The sequence below is a fragment of the Giraffa tippelskirchi genome, chromosome 11 (assembly GCF_054371585.1).
Source record: "Giraffa tippelskirchi isolate mGirTip1 chromosome 11, T2T-mGirTip1v1.2.pri, whole genome shotgun sequence".
Lineage (NCBI taxonomy): Eukaryota > Metazoa > Chordata > Mammalia > Artiodactyla > Giraffidae > Giraffa > Giraffa tippelskirchi.
Genome location: NC_137285.1, coordinates 150,109,294 through 150,125,840, shown reverse-complemented (window position 1 = coordinate 150,125,840; position 16,547 = coordinate 150,109,294). Strand labels below are relative to the sequence as shown.

Here is a 16,547-nt window from a genome sequence, read left to right as displayed (position 1 = left end):
ATATTTTATTCATGGTCCCTAACAAAGTGGAAATGTCACTGAGAGTGGAAATTGCATCATCTATACACCCGTCAGGGTCTGGCAGCATTTACCATGCAGCAAACGCTCAAACGCAGTTCATAGATTTTTAGTGGCATCTTCCTAGGTTAACCCTCTCTCTGTGTAGGGTAGTAGCCTCTCAGAATATGAATAAGAATCTAGCGGCAGGGTGAACAGTCCCTGAGACTTGGCATTGTCAGTAATTGTGTTATTTTCAAGCATGATCTTCTTCCTCAGAATGTCTCTAGCACTTAGTGTCTGCATTTTATAATCTGACAGCTAATTGTATGTTAATGAGTTTCTGAAGATTGTGAATGCTTAAGTTTTTTGTCCCCGAGGGGTAAAACATGATTTCTGACTCTTTTGTGTCTTTCTCAACACCTCTTTCTTGCTGGTCAGAGAGCAGGTGCTTGATAAACCTGTTGACTTGACTCTTACATAGACACTGGATAGGCAATTTCATTGTTCCAAGCATTATAGCATTTGAATAAGAAGATCTGGGTACGAAATAAGACTCTCAAAATTACTTGCTGTGACTATTGACAAGTTACATTGATTTATTTACTTACTGTGTGAACATTGTAAAACAGAGAATTTTTTCCCTTGATCATGGAAGATCAATTACAATTATTTGATAAAATATTTTGTGAACTGGAAAACACTGTACAAAGCATTGATTATCCTTTGCGATTTGGGGGTTCATTATGGCACTTTTTTCAATCATTCTTTCTTCTCTTGCCTAAAGGCGAAAAGTATGTAGATAGTGCAACCAAGAGCCTAGAAGAGGAGTTAGGAAAAGTTAAGACGGAAGGAGACAGATCCAGGTATAAGCGGTGCTGTTTGTAGAAGGGCAGGGCTGAGGACTGGCCACTTAGAGCTCCTCCAGTGAGACGCAGAGGCGACAGTGTCAGCCCATAGAAAGACAGATGGAATAGGTTCTTTACTACCTCATTATTATTAGTTTTTACTTTCCTGAAAACAGTGGTACAAAAGAGATTCCACATACACACAAAAAATGTAGATGTGGAAGAAATCAAAGATAGCTTAAGAATGGCATGGAGCAGTCACTTACATTTTTCATCTGATACAGAGTCTGCCTATTGCGGAGAGAAGAAATGAAAAAACTTCTGCTGCTGCTACTGCTGCTGTGACTACTACTATTGCTACACCTTATCCAAGGGCCAAGCCGGTAAGAAATCACATTCTGCAGCCCTCATTCAGACTTCTCTCTTTTCAATATAAGAAGGCTGTCCTAAGCGAGAAACATGACGATCCAGTCTGCTGCAGTGGCCTGTGTTCATGCTCTGAATGAGGATGGGGAGAAGGGAGCTGTCTGTGGTCACTCCATGCAAAGACCAGAGAAAGACGTGGAGGCCATGTGCAGAGTGCCTTCAGAAATGCGGGTAAATAAGTCTCTGGGAAGCTGTGAACACTATGCTTAAAGAAAAAAAGAAAACAGAAAAAGAAAAGAAATAGTTTAAGGAACAGTATCGTTTTCTATTGGTGAGTCTTCCTGATCTTGCGGGGGCTCTGGAAAGTTCATTTCTGCTTCTTCTTCCTCTTCTTCTTGGACTGGAATAATCTCAATGTCTTCTTCATTCTTTGGTAGGGAAGATATTTCAATCTGCTCAGCCACTTCAGTCTGCTCAGCCACTTCTTCTTTTATTTCGATCGCCTGTTCCTTTTTTTCTTCAGCTGACAGGAGAATGATGTTCTGGAACACAAAATTGAGCAAACTTTTCTCGACTTTTATCATTGGCACATTTCTCAACAATCTGCACAGATATCAATATCTCCTGGTTTTTATGCTGTTTTCTAAATGCTTCTGCATACCAGGATTGGTTTCCCGGGTGTTCAGATCCTTACCAAACCACTTATCAAGGCTTATCCTCAAGGCCAGCAAGTACTTGCCACCTTACCTGGAATGAACTCACAGTGTTTGGGAAAGAACACTGCAATAATAGAGGAATTTATATTTCAGTTTTGATTGGCTGTTATTGGAGATAACCTCAGGAAAGTATTAACTTGCTGTCTTTAATCCTGTTTTCCTAACTTGCAAAATGAAGGCATTAACAATTATTTCTAAACTCGATTGCAAAGCTGACATCCTATGGTTCTGAAGCGGTTGATAGTTGATCTGTCCCTGGGATATTCATCTCTCTCAACCATAGGGCCTCTTTGAAGCTGTTGTTTTGGAAGAGAGATTAGATAGAAAGAAGAGGGGAGAAGGGAGTATTGAGAAGTTGGGTTTGGAAGAACTGGGGGCTTTAATCAGCCTTCATCCATCCTGCTTTTCTACATTAAGTACGGAAACCTGAAGTCAAGAGGCATGACTGAAGTCCAGCAGAGTCCAAGGTTAGGAAGAGGATGCACGTGGCATAGGATCCTTGTACTTCCTTTAACTGCCACGACCCGCCCCCCATCCCCACCCTGGGAGTCCTAGTAGACGTTCAGTGCACAGCCGTTGAGTAAATGGAGTAAGTAGTGTTCAGAGTATGTCACAGTGCAGCAGGGTGCTTTGTGGGTGCGGGCAGGGACAGAGCGGCTTGGCCCCTCTAGGTCTGTACCATCGGGGGAAACACACAAGTAGTGATACACATTCTCCTTCCCTGTGGACCCAGGTTGCGGTCAGCCCCGGTCAGCCATTTCACAAAACAAATACACTGAATATTACTGGTATTTTCTGCTTCCCAGAAATATGCCAGAATCATTTTTCATGATGCTCCAGACTCATCAGATTATGCTCTCCATAAATGATTTTTTTGCAGGTGAGACTTTCCTAAGGGAGGTTGTGAATAGCACAGCTTCTACTTACAGCTTTGGGTCTGGAGCATATTTTTTTCCATTCATTCTCAACAGTGCCAGCTGTCACAAGTTTCTGGAGGAAGGCAAAGATCATCATCACTGCAAAATTGCTCTGCAGAACAGAAAAATGAGGGTGAAAATGACTAATGAAGATACGAGAATATGGTTAATGCACAGTAAATGATCATTGACTAAAAGGTCAGCTTTTTAGGGAAATAGTGACTAACTGTGAGAAATGCTAGTGTCTGCATAACCCTAACCCTTAGTACCACTCCTGGCACATAACAGAGAGTGTATGTTGTTGGCCGAAAGTAACGCAGTAATAATTAATTGAAGAATCAATTCCATTTAGGCAAGAACGGTTTAATATGAGTTCCATGTTAAACTGTATCCAGCTTTAGGTAGTATAGTATCACACCAAGGAAGTCTCTCCACACCTGGGAGATGTATTTTTTTTTCCCTTCAAATGAAGTGAAGTTTTAGTTGCTAAAGTCGTGTCCAACTCTTTTATGACCTCATGGACTATAACCCACCAGGCTCCTCTGTCCATGGGATTTTCCAGGCAAGAGTATTGGAGTGGGTTGCCATTTCCTTCTCCAGGGGATCTTCCAGACCCAGGGATCGAACCCACCTTTCCTGCATTGGCAGGTGGATTCTTTACTATTGAGCCACCTGGGAAGCCCTTGAGGCAAATGACATTCATTACAACTTAGGTTCTTCAATGTTCATCTTAATAATTAAAAAAAATAAATATTAGTTCCATTAATAATACTAATAAATGTTAAAAGGCTTAAATAGCACTTTCTGGGTACCAGACACTGTTCGTTCCAATTTTAGTATATGTGCTGCCGAAGCGAGCACTCCAGACACTGTTCGAAGTGCTTTTCATGTGTTAACTCATCCCTCAAAACAGTTCTATAAATACTGTTACCATCTCCCATTTTACAGAGGAAAAAAATGAGACACAGTGTGGTGTGGTTAGAATTCTGGCTCAAAACCATATATGCAATCAGTAGCAGGCACAGACAGTCTGGATCCAGAGTTGGTGATCATAAGAAAAATGCCATACTTCCTTTCCGAAAATAAATCCAATTTCATACTTACCAAGAACACAAACCGTATCCTGGCACAATATTCCATGGACTGAGAGTTATTCTCATTAGGGTTAGCTCGTTCACAGTTGTTTATGTTAATATATGGCATCTGAGTCTTAATAAGGTTCAGATTCTCCATTTTAAAAAAGTGGGAAATTGTCATATTAAATATGTCCATGATCAAAAAAATTATTCCAGAAATAGCAGCAAAGAGGCTCAAAGAGTTCATTATTACTCTCCCCATGACCTGAAATAAGAGACACAGATATTTATTAATTGAGTCTAATTCCCAGTTGGACAGTATAAGCTAGGACAGAGTTCCAGATCCTATTTTCCTGACTCATAAAGGTGCTCCATCTAAGTCCTGCTAAGTCCTGTTTCTCTTGGCTGTTTTTAGTCTCATTCTCACTGTAAAATAAACACCTTCCTGTCTGCACCTTGTCCCTTCCTCTGTCCTCCCCACCTCGTTTATGCCACCACCATCCGATCAGTTCATCAAGAAGATGTTCTAGAAGCGATCCCTGTCCTTCCTTTAGCTGCCCGCGCCCTCCCTTCCCCGGAACCCTAGCAGCACAGTGCACAGCTGTTGAGTGAGCGAAGTAAGTAGTGTTCAGAGTATGTCACAGTGCAGCAGGGTGCTTTGTGGGTGCAGGCAGGGAGAGAGCGGCTTGGCCCCTCTAGGTCTGTACCATCGGGGGAAACGCACAAGTAGTGATACACGTTCTCCTTCCCTGTGGACCCAGGTTGCGGTCAGCCCCGGTCAGCCATCTCTCAAAGCAAATGCTCTTAGGGCTGACGTCTCTGGGTAGCGCCAGGTTAGGGGATGTCAGTGTGTCCTGCCACCTTGCAGGGATGATGAAAGGTCAAAAACAGGAAGATTTATGCAACAAATACCATAATGATGTGGGGTTACTGATGATTATCTTACAACACACAGATTTCATCCCTGATTGTATGACCTACATGGCAAGTCAGTACAATGGCTGTATTTTAAATACAACTTCATCGTCATAAACAGTTGCTTTTTTCCCCACAAAGTGAGTTTGTCAGGCCACCTCTAGAGGGGAGCCATCTCAGTCTCCTCATGGACTTTGGAAGTGACTTAAATTAGTAAGAGCTTAGTAAGTGTGGAAAAGCTGAAGAAGGAAGCCTGCTGGTAAACTCGTGCCCTGTGGAGAATCGGGATCTACCTGGGTCTAAATGTGTCCTGAGGGGTTATATGAACAGGACCCCTCTAGCTCCTTATAGACTCTGAAGCACCTTCATATATTTTATCCTGCATATATGTTACTGTGTTTTATCCTCAGGACAATTTCAGATAGTAGCAAGGACTATTATCTCCATCTTATAGGTGAAAATTTAGAGGTACGTAGGGGGAAGCTGGCTTGCCCAAGGCTACAGCTCAAGGTTAACTAAGACTTGAGCCAATCACGGTCTTGATTAGACCATTTTTCTCAATGCTGATCTGAGAGAAGTGACACGACTTTCAGAGGGATCTCAGCTCTTGCAGCGTCTCTCGTTCCTGAGACCATCAGCCTGCTCTTCATCGATCTGCCTCTAATTCTGTTCCCATGGACATCCCGTTTTCATGTTTTTTATGAACCAATCACGGTAGCATCATAGAGGATCTTTCACTTTGGGGGGTTGAGGGGTAACAGCGCCCCTGTGACTGCGAGGGTCGTCCAGGGCCCTTGTTTCCAGCTGAGGAAGCAGACGCTGCTCTGACGTGTGGGAAGGGAGGACATGCGATTACTTGCCATACTCTGTGTGGAGTTTTTCTCTGCTGCTGCCAGCAGTGATCCAGAAATGATGTGCTGTAAACAAGAGAGGTGGTGGGCGGGGAAGGGTGGGGAGGGACGGGAGAAGCAGCGGGGAGAGGGGGAGAGAGGAAGGTCACCTTTTAATGTGGAGAAGCGATTGTGGAAAAGCTGTCCACCCTTTCAACCGCTTTCCCTGCACTATCCAGCCCTTTTTAATGGATTCATTCATTTTTCAGCACATATTTCTTCACTATTCAGGCTCAACCACATTCAATCCATGCCTTTCATTCAACCAGCTGGGGATCTGTGACTAGGAATTTAGTAAAACCAGAGGCAGAACTCACATTTCCATGTCAATTAGTACTCACACTGTGAGTTTAAAAGTTTTATTTTTAGCTTTCCATTTTTTTTTTTTTTAATTTGGGGAATTGTTCTTTGGGTTCACGGTGTTTTAAATGACTGATGGCGATGATGAGCGAACTGGCGCAGAAGCAGCACTTGGCCTGCAGGTAGCAGGTGCCTCAGTAAACCGTGGGCTGCTGCAGGAAGCGGGCGTTGTTTCTCGTCTTCCTGGTCTACTCTTCAAGCTGTAGAATGGAGGAAACTCTGGCTCTAATCGCTCTCTCCTTGCTCTGAAAATTTCAGTCCTGAGCCTGTCTTCATAGCTCATCTATGAAAGGGTAGTGGGGATAAGCAGATCACCGCCTCATACCTCACCCACACAGGGCTGCAGACTTGGAAAGCTGCACGTGAAGCAGCCATGAGGGTCACTGCTCCACTGATAGGCGAGGGGCATTTATTTCGTATGGGACTGTTTCACCACATGAGAAAGGAACTAAAGAGAATGGTCAGGAAGAAGGGCCAGGTGGGAGGAGCTGCGATGCCCCCGCCCACTCTTGCTTTCTGAAACACCAGCCCGTACAGTCTAGGACCCACCCAGCTCTACCCCGGCCGTTGAGTTTGGAGAGGTCCTGCTCTGAGCGGTCTTCCCTCGTTTTGGACATCCACATAGGGCCGCTTTCTCTGAATTCCCATGAAGCGTGACCACTGACTCAACCACGAGACTCAGGCTCAACTCAGCCTAACCAGACAACCTGTTCCCCACTCCTATGCTTTCCTCAACACATACGTGATCTGGTATATTCCCGTTGAGCTTCTTTGAACATTTTTGTCTGCATCACTCCCCAAAAAGGTTACTAGGTTTTACTCACCATGATGCCTCCCCAGAGAGGGTACCACAAGGTTACACAGATGGGCATGTAGACGTCCATGTGGATCAGCATGAGGCCACCCAGGGCAATGTGGAACAGCCCGTTCATGATCTGGACAGCCTGCGGGGAGGAGAGGGGCGCTGATGGTGGAACTGAAATCGTCGTGGAGTCAGGAAGCAGGAGGGGGGCCTGGAAGCCCTGGCTCCTGAGCGGCTGGGCAGTGTGAGATGCCCAGAGCAAGTGTTAAAGGGCCAAGACCTTTGTCTTCTTCAGATTCATTTTCCCCACCACCCCGGCATTTCCACGGCAGGTGTACTGGGATAGAGGTGATGAACTGGGATGGAGGCCCCTAACCGCGCAAGTCCCAGGATCAGGGCGGGGGAGCGTAAACCACAGTAATCTCTGTGCTTCCCTGGTTTGACCCCCTGTGTCAGACGGAAAGAACGCCTCATGTTGGATCAAATGCCTTCGAGTCAGTTTGGATCTTGTACGTGGCCCGTAGCAGCTGCTTCTGGAGGCCAGAGAGTCCCTAGGATGTGGGATGCAGGGCGACTGACTTACCCCCAGAGCCTTCGCTTCCCTCATGAAGAAGCTTTGTGTGGGGCCCACCACCGCAGGCGCCCTCCTGGGAATCACTTTCTGAGCAGCATGCATGGCAGTAGGACCTTTCAGAGGCTCTGCTGGGAAAGCTCCAACCACTGAATTCCTGGGTGTCGTCATTTCACCCTCAGACTCCTGAAGATGAATCATAAAATGAGAGGAAGCAGGATTGTTAGCTGACTTTCATCTTGTCATGAATCTGAATCCTTTCCTCTGTGTTCCCTGCATGGGTGTCACTGAGGGCAGTCACGGCCTCTTCCTACTGGCCTTGGGTCCGAGGCAAGGCCTCCCTCCACGTTCTGAGACAGGATCTGGGGAAGCATCTCAGACAAGGTATGAGAAGTGGAGTATTTCCTGCCTTATCAGTAAATCGAGGATGTCAGAGTCATCAGTGATTCTGGCCCTGCAGTGTGAATGTCTGAGCCCTAACGGCACCCATTAAAAGACACTTGTTCCTTGGAAGAAAAGTTAAAACCAACCTAGACAGCATATTAAAAAGCAGAGACATTACTTTGCTGACAAAGGTCCATCTAGTCAAAGCTATGGTTTTTCCAGTAGTCATGTATGGATGTGAAAGTTGGACCATAAAGAAGGCTGAGCGCCAAAGAATTGATGCTTTTGAACTGTGGTGTTGGAGAAGACTCTTGAGAGTCCCTTGGACTGCAAGGAGATCCAACCAGTCCATCCTAAAGGAGCTCAGTCCTGGGTGTTCATTGGAAGGACTGATGCTGAAGCTGAAACTCCGATACTTTGGCCACCTGATGCGAAGAGCTGACTCATTGGAAAAGACCCTGATGCTTGGGAGGGTTGAAGATGAGAGGAGAAGGGGGCGACAGAGGATGAGATGGTTAGATAGCATCACTGACTCGATGGACATGAGTTTGAGCAAACTCCAGGAAGTGGTGAAGGACAGGGAGGCCTGGTGTGTGCAGTCCACGGGCTCAGACACGACTGAGGGACTGAACGACAATATGAAAGGAATCATTTCCATGAGCCCAGACTCTCACATCTTCCCATACGTAGAAAAGCACTAAATTCCTTAACTTAGAATGTCTGATTTCCTTTAATTAACAATAACATCTTGATGTTCAGGCTACCTGCCCTTTGTTTCAAGACTTCTAAATGACCTGGCGCCTTCCCTCAGCTCCTCAGGGCAGTTCTCTCAGGATTAGTTGAGATGCTGCCTCCTGGGCTTAAGTCCTACAAATTTCTGCCAAATAAAAGAAAACTCTCAACTTTTAGGTTGTGACTGTTTTTTAAATGCACAGGTATCTGGCTCAGGGATCCCTGCCAGTATTCGTGGCAACCACACGAGGGTCATGGTTTTTCTTTGTGGAGAACGTCATGCTCACTAATCCATATGTTCTGTGTGCCTGTCACCCTTGGGCGCTTTTCTTGTGCTTTAATATTAGAAAATGTATTTTGCAAGGGCCTGTCCTTGTCCCTTTGCTCATCTGCTTTTGTCCGTGGCGATGGGCCAGGGTCACCGTGGTGGAGGACGGTGAAGACTGTCCTCGCAGCCAGGAGGGGCCAGTACAGCCTCCCCCACTCCCACGAACTCTGCGATCCTGAGTCCGTCACCTCAGGGAGGCTCTCGAAGGTTCTGTGTAAGACGGTGGCCTCCTGAATCACACATCAGACTCCCTAGCTTCAGATCATGATTTTCCTGTTTGCTGTGAAACTCTGGGCAAGTTCTTCAGCCATAAAACGGGGACAGTGATAATTCCTGCCTCATACGGTCGCAGTGAGACTTAAATGGCGCGACAGCATGTGCCTCCGCCGGGGGCAGCTCAGACCTCAGCATCTCCAAGAAACCTTCCCCGAGCCCTCAGTCCACAGTGCGTGCTCCTAACGGCTTTCCCGCAGCACCTCCCTTTCTCTGCTTTGTGGTCACTTACTGTGAGCAGTTACTGTATCTGCTTGCCTGTTTATTGTCTTTCCCTACTAGAACATCGATCCCTTGCATTTCTTCTTTACTATTTAAAAGCTCGCCTGGGACTTCCCCGGAAGTCCAGCGGCTAAGACTCCACTCTCTCACTGCAGGGGGCCCAGGTCCCCTCCGGGATGAGCCACAAACCGCAGCTAAGAGTTTGCACGATGCCACCAGAGACCCCGCACGCCGCCGCAGCGAAGATGGAGGGGCCTGCGTGCCACCCCCAAGACCCGGGGACAGTCAGACAAGTAAGTGAGTCCTTTTGAAAGTAATGAAATTGTGCCTGGATTTAGAAGTTTCTTCATGAATGTAACTGAAGAAGTAAATGCATGTAAAGCACCCAGTTCTGAAGCATTCGCCTCTTGTGTTCTTGCTCCTGTTCTCAACATGATTTCCTTTAGGAACATTCATTTCCATTTTTTTCCATCTGAAAAATGAGACCAATACACCTTTCACAGACAGATTGTGATAAATAAGTAAGTTAACATAAGTGAAAATGTCCCGTACACAGGGAGAAAGTAAATGTGGTTTGATGTCTGATTGCTGAACAGAATGTCCCTTTCCAGTTCTGACATTTTAAGACTGTTCTACCTTCTTCATCGTGTGATCCCCCTCAGTATTCATTTCTGTATGTCAGTTACTGGCATGAATTCCACGGAGCCTTTCCGGGGCCCTGGAAATCTTCCTTTAGGGACACAGATTTCGTTTTGTCCTCATTGACTGAGTCATGTAAGCGGCCTTGGAGGCCGAGGCCCTCCATCCAGCGTGCTTATCTCTGGGCACCTGCGGGTGTGCTGAGGACAGGTGTCGGGTGTGTCCCACTAACAGGGACATCCTGGGTCTGGCACCTCATCTGAGCCTCACAGGGTAGACGGATGAACATTGCCTTTCAGTACAAGGACACAGAGAAGTTAGTAACTTGTTCAAAGTCACATAACCATCAGAGATTTAAAATGAGGGCTTGGCAGAAACAGAGACACAGTTACAGAGAGCAAACGTGTGAATCACCAAGGTGGGGACTGGCGGTGGGCTGAATTGGAAGATCGGGGCTGACACCTCTACACTGCCACGCGTGAGGCAGCTGACTGTGACGGCCTGCTGGACGGCACAGGGGCCCCTGCACAGCGCTCTGTGACGTAAATGGGGAGGAAACCCCAAACGAGGGGGATATATGTATGTGTGATAGCTGACTGACCTGGATGTACAGCACAGACTAACACAACATTTTAAAGCAACTACCCTCCAATAAAAATTTAAAAAAATGAGGGCTGGGACCTAGCCAGCACGGTATCTATGATACCAGGCTGCTTTGTCTGCCATGGGGAACAGGAATTTAGCCTTTTCTTTATGAATCATTTCCTTCTATTCATATAAATGTCGGATTTGGATGATTATAAATCAGTTGCAAGCAGAATATCTGAGCCACGGCTGAAGCGAAGAGGGGAGGCTCCGGGCACTTCACCCTGATGCTTGCCGCAGCTCTGGATTACCAGCTGTCAGGTGGTCTCAGGGACCTGCTTTGCACCACAAACCTCCCCACAAGACCGCCAACAAAAGGCAATACATCAACACAGACCGCTATGGGAGTTTACAAAGTAATTTCTGGTCACCAGGCAGAGTTTTTAGCGCCAGTCAGAACCTCAGAAGCCATTCTGTTCGTTTGACAAATGAGGAAACTGTGGCGCAGGGAGGGGACGTGCCTTGTTGGAGACCTTGCACTTGGGATTTGCCTGCTGGTCCAGCGGGTCCGACTGCGCTTCCCCTGCAGGCGGTGCAGGTCGATCCCTGGGGGAACTAACATCCCCCAGGCTGTGTGCGGTGCAGCCAAAGAAAATATTGACATACTCCCATAATTATATTTCTAGGACTTTCTTCCCATGAATAATAAATGATGTACATATTAAAAAAACCAGAAAGACCTCGCACTTAGTGACAGCCAAACCCAGGGCTCTGAGGTTGGTGCCTTTTCTCTGCACCGCAGGCTGGACCACAAAGAGCTGCTCGCTGAGCACCCGCCCTGTGCCAGGGATATCGTGTGCCTGCTGCCAGCTCTCCCACGCCTTTCCTACTCAGTGGGCATTTTGTCTTTTTGCGGACATGGAAATGGGGGTTCTGAGAACTTAGTTAATTTTCCCACGGTAAAGCATGGAAGGGCCTTCCCTGGTGGCTCAGTGGTAAAGAACCTGCCTGCCAAAGCAGGAAGTGTGAGTTCGATCCCTGGGTCAGGAAGATCCCCTGGAGAAGGAAATGGCAGCCCACTCCAGGATTCTTGCCTGGGAAATCCCATAGACAGAGGAGCCTGGCGGGTCCATGGGGTCACAAAAGAATCAGACACGACTTAGCACCTAAACAACAATAACAAGTGTGGAATGAGCCAGGGTTACCTTGCTTCTCTCCAGAGCCAAGGTCATCAATTATGTGGACAGAAGGAGATGACTGGACTACTGTTGTTTTAATTTCTCTGTATTTCTCAGCTGCTTAAGGTTATGCCTATATTATTGGTGACATAAACCTTTTATGTAAACAAGTCCTGCTAGGGCTGTGTAAGCAGTGACTAATGGCAGTAATGACCTTTGGAAGGGAAGATTTTATTTCTCTTAAAATGACGTCTCACTTCAGCAAGTGTATTTCTACAAAACCTTCAACACATATATTACTGTAAAATGGTAATTTATAAACACAGACAGACACACTTGTTTCTCTATGCTACTTCATTTTTTCATGGAAATAACTATATACCAGAGAAGCCCATATATATATATGTATATATATATATATATATATAGCAGGTCATTGCAGACTGACTGAATAATGAAAGATTTTATTCATTTTATTCTATGGGAATATATGAAACTAGACCACACACTCATCAGAATATTGTAGATTCCTGCAGCCCTACCCTATATGTATTTTTTTCTTTAACTGTTCACAGTGACTTTTTGTCCCCACCGGTGTGTTTTCTGACACACAGGCTCAGAGACGAGTGGGTACACTCGGTATTGGTTACTGATCACACTGGTCAGAATGTGGTCATAAGAGGGTTTTATTTTCACTGAGCTACACCAAAAGCAGGACTCCGCTGATCAAACCCTGCCCTGGGTTTTATTAGAGCAACTTCTGCAGATCTTTGTGGGTTGGTAAGCGGCACCCACACTGTCTCCGTGTCCATCTACTGAAGACGATCTCACAGCCTTTGTGGATTTTGGTTTGAATAACGACTTTTGGGCCCAGTGATTCCATCGTTTACTCAGAAGCTCAGAGCTGCACGGCTCTTGTTACCTCAGCTTCCTCCCCGGCCTCTCAGAATAGTTTTGCCTTTCGCCCCTCGCGGCCTGCCCTGCGCTCGCCGCTGCGGAAGCGCCGTCTCACTTCCCTTCCCTCTGCTGTGCTCCTCAGCCCCTCTCTCTCCTTGAGGCGATAGTTCTTCAGAGATCGGTCCTTGCGTCTCTGGCTCCTCTCCCGTTTGTGGAGTATAAAGTGGAAAGAGCTCTGCTGGTTCGAGTCCCCAGCTCTGGTGCTTGCTACCTTGGTGATCTGATCTCTCCAGTCAAAGTTTTGTTTTGAGAACATGGGATAATTTCAGCTTAAGACGCTCAAAGAATAATTGTCACTGGAACCTGTGGGGCTTTTTTAATTATTTTTTGAATTGGAGGATAACTGTTTACAGTGTTGTATTAGTCTCTGCCACACAGCAGCACGAGTCAGCCGCGTGCACACGCGTATACGTATCTCCCCCCCCCCCCAGCCTCCCTCCCCTGTGCTGTAGGGCAGCTTCCCACTAGCTGTCTGCTCCGTTTCACACGCGGTCGTGTGTATATGTCAGTGCTACCACCTCCTTCGTCCCACCCTCTCCTTCCCCTGTTGTGTCCACATTTAGAACGGAACGAAGAACCTCTGTTACGATTAACAGGTACTGCGGTGTCCCCCAACCCCAAAGCCCCTTCCTCTACCCCGGGACTGCCCCAGCCACTTCCCAGCCCCCGGTCCTGTGCCCCCAGCATCTTAAACGCTTCCTGTCTCCCTTCACTTCCTCACCGCCCACTTACTCCTCGACACGGCAGCTAGTCCTGCCGGAGCCACTCGGTTGAAACTGCTCTTTTCAAGGACTGTGCTGCAGGGATTTCCCTAGTGGCCCAGTGGTTTAAGACTCTGCGCTTCCACTGCAGGGGCCACAGGTTCATTCCATCCCTGGTCTGGGAACTGAGATCCTGAGTGTCACTGCGGTCCTACTATGATCCTGCGTGTCACTGTGGTCCTGCATGCCATGAGCTGGGGGCGAGACAGCTCCAAGAGGTAAAGACTGTGTGTTGAGCCAGGCATCAGCCCTCAGACAGCTTCACGTCCGTAACCCTGTCACCCCAGCTTGGAAAGCTGGAGCCACATTCCTCTCCAGCTCTTTCATCTCCCACGTGGAACCGGTGGCCGAGTCCTGCCGTCTCTACCTCTGTAAGGGATCTTAGTTTGCAGGTCCACCTTTTTTTTTTTGGTTACTGCAAGTATCACCCCATGAGTGAGATTCTCATTTCCTCTCCTGGTCTAGCACAAAAATCTTACTTTTCTGACTTTCATCTCTCTCTTTCCTAATCCATCCTCTGCAAAGCTACTAGATCAGGCTCCCTATATCCCTGCTGAAGTTATGCTTTTTCCTCAACTCGAACTCATCTCTGATCCGTCATCGCCTGCTGGAGAAACCTTCCACCTGGCTGCTCACAGATTCTACTTGACTTTTTTTTTTACAGTTTCAGATTTTGCTTTATTCTAAGAGTTTAGGCTTAAGAAGCATAGCTCATCTCTTGGTTTTCAGAAACACTGGTAATCTCAACATGGTTTCCTAAGCTCACATCCCTCCACTGCCCACAAAGCCACTGGTCTGGACACATCTCCTGCCTCCCAGGTGGCACTAGTCGTAAAGAACACGCCTGCCAATGCAGGAGACACAAGAGACCTGGGTTCAATCTCTGGGTTGGGGAGATCCCCTGGAGGAGGCCATGACAACCCACTCCAGTATTCTTGGCCTGGAGAATCCCATGGACAGAGGAGCCTGGTGGGCTACAGCCCAGGGGGCTGCAAAAGAGTCGGATAGGACTGAGCACACACACACAGAAGGCTCTCCTGGGCAGGGATTCTTTAAACCCCCAGAGTTCTGCATTCCTTACTTGTCAATAAAAGTCATCTTTCTCTTGTCATAGTGTTACTCCCTCTAATGGAGTGTAAATTCCTTTTCAGAAGGGCTTTACTAGGATTACATACGAACCTGTTTTCTACACACTAGCAGTAGAAGTGTTAGTCGCTACAGTCATGTCTGACTCTTTGCAACCCCACGGACTGTGGCCCGCCAGGCTCCTCTGTCCATGGAATTCTCCAGGCAAGAATTCTGGAGTGGGTTGCCATTCCCTTCTCCAGGGGATCTTCCCGACCCAGGGATCGAACCCACATCTTCTGCATGGTTTCCTGCATTGCAGGCCGACTCTTTACCATCTGAACTACAGGGAAGATCTCTTCTACACACTATAAGCTAATAAATAGGAAACTGAATTTTTTCCCTGAGCAGCTTTACGCACACTCAGGTGTCAGACTAAAAGGCAAGCATCCCCCCACCTGTTGATCAGTGAGCTGAGACCGTTTTATGGGGAGTCTTGGTGGTTTCAGGAAAGAACCATGGCAGGGTTAAGTCCTCCCTATCAGCCTTCACTGGATCCTCCTCACATCCCCCCCCCGCCCCAGGAAGTACCATGGCAGGGTTAAGTCCTCCCCATCGGCCTTCACTGGATCCTCCTTGCATCCCCTATCTCCCCACAGGAAAGAACCATGGCAGGGTTAAGTCCTCCCTATCAGCCTTCACTGGATCCTCCTCACATCCCCCCCTGCCCCAGGAAGTACCATGCAGGGTTTAGTCCTCCCCATCGGCCTTCACTGGATCTTCCTCACATCCCCCGCCCCCCAGCAGCTGCTGGATTTGAGGGAGGGTTTTGTGCTCAGTTTGCTGTCCACCAAGCCCCTCCAGAAACTTCTAGCCCGAGAGGCTTACCAACACCTAAGGCTATTCACATTGAGTGCAATATCTCTGGAGACAAAAGCATTTAAAGCGAGAGGCATGTTATTTTCATAATAGCCGTGACAATGTTTTCTCACTTGCTACAGGCCATTCTAAGAGCGATGGGACTTTAGCTCATTTTTTCTTCATAATGCAGGGGGTATTACGATCGCCCCCATTTTACAGATAAGGAAACCGAGGAATTTTGAGGTTTAGTAACTTGTCGATGGTGGAGCTCAGGTTGGAACCCAGCAGGTAGCAAGCATGCTTTAATCTGCATATTGCAATCTGCTGCTTTTGTAGAATGACCCAGAGTTGACCGGCCCAGGCCATTCTTGGGAGAGAGAGCAGTTAAGATAGAGGTGGGCCGCAAGTCTTGGTATCGCCCCTTCTCAGATGATGACCCTGCCAGAAAACCCGACCAAGGAAGGCCTAGAGTCAAAGCTGAGACTGTTGTCTCGTGAACCATCCTGTGCCTTATCCATCACTGCCTCAGAATCACTTAAACAGAGCAAACGGATTCCTTACCTGAGTCTCCGAGGTCGCAAGGCTCAAGGACTGATGTGTGGGTGCCGGCTGCCGAGTTCACCTCACCAGCGTGTTTCTCCAGGACACAGGGGCAGAGTGAGAGCGGCCAGGCCTGGGATTGCGGAGAGACACCAGGTGACAGGAAGTCAGGGGCTTCTGCTGCCTTGGGCTCTGCCCTGATGGCTTTAGTTTAATGCACGATTATGAGAACCGGACGATATACAAAAAAGTTCCTGCTGTACCAGGAGGTTTCACTTCCTGAAAAAGACCCCAGGGGACTGCCAGGCGTACTTTACGCTGCCTTAATTAGAAGAACTTTGTACCCCACCCTGTAAGCAGGTGTGGATGGTAGGTCCCCAAGGGCAAGAAGGGCTCGAGAAATTCTCCCAAGATGGGCTGTTAGGACTCTTACCTTTCTCCGTTTGCTTTTAGGAGGGAGTAGGTGGGAAAGGGGCATCGTGCAGAGCGATCCGAGGATCACTCAGCCCTTACAGTGGAAGGGGTGTGTGTGCCCGCTTCACCCTCGCCTCCCAGACCCAGAGC

The 16,547-nt window shown here is 47.5% G+C and overlaps 2 protein-coding genes across 20 annotated transcripts in view; one reads left to right on the top strand and one right to left on the bottom strand.

Annotated features, from left to right (window-relative positions):
- LOC145527138 (uncharacterized) overlaps nt 1-16,547 on the top strand; it is an 86,915-nt gene that overhangs the window by 30,020 nt on the left and 40,348 nt on the right. For 11 of the 18 annotated variants that reach the window (XR_014069520.1, XR_014069521.1, XR_014069518.1 and 8 more), the window contains exons 2-3: nt 1,130-1,228; nt 9,553-9,690. Coding sequence is in view for 4 of the 18 variants with exons in the window: in XM_081544620.1 (XP_081400746.1) it covers nt 1,130-1,228; nt 9,553-9,690 (237 nt within the window). In the remaining 14 variants the exon portion in view is untranslated. Of the gene's footprint in view, nt 1-1,129; nt 1,229-9,552; nt 9,691-13,608; nt 13,736-16,547 lie in introns of all 18 variants that reach the window. The other 7 variants (XR_014069529.1, XR_014069523.1, XR_014069527.1 and 4 more) reach the window with 1 other exon arrangement.
- On the bottom strand, nt 573-16,102 carry MS4A1 (membrane spanning 4-domains A1). Of its 2 annotated transcripts, XM_081544608.1 has the most exons (7): nt 16,005-16,102; nt 7,471-7,644; nt 6,910-7,029; nt 5,696-5,752; nt 3,949-4,185; nt 2,855-2,956; nt 573-1,753 (listed from the first exon to the last, which is right to left on the bottom strand). In XM_081544608.1, exons 2-7 carry the CDS (start codon nt 7,627-7,629, stop codon nt 1,517-1,519), a joined length of 912 nt encoding a protein of 303 aa, XP_081400734.1. In that variant the 5' UTR covers nt 7,630-7,644; nt 16,005-16,102; the 3' UTR covers nt 573-1,516. The 2 variants fall into 2 exon arrangements, with proteins under 2 accessions (XP_081400734.1, XP_081400733.1); XM_081544607.1 differs by lacking the exon at nt 16,005-16,102 and having other exon boundaries at nt 7,471-7,648.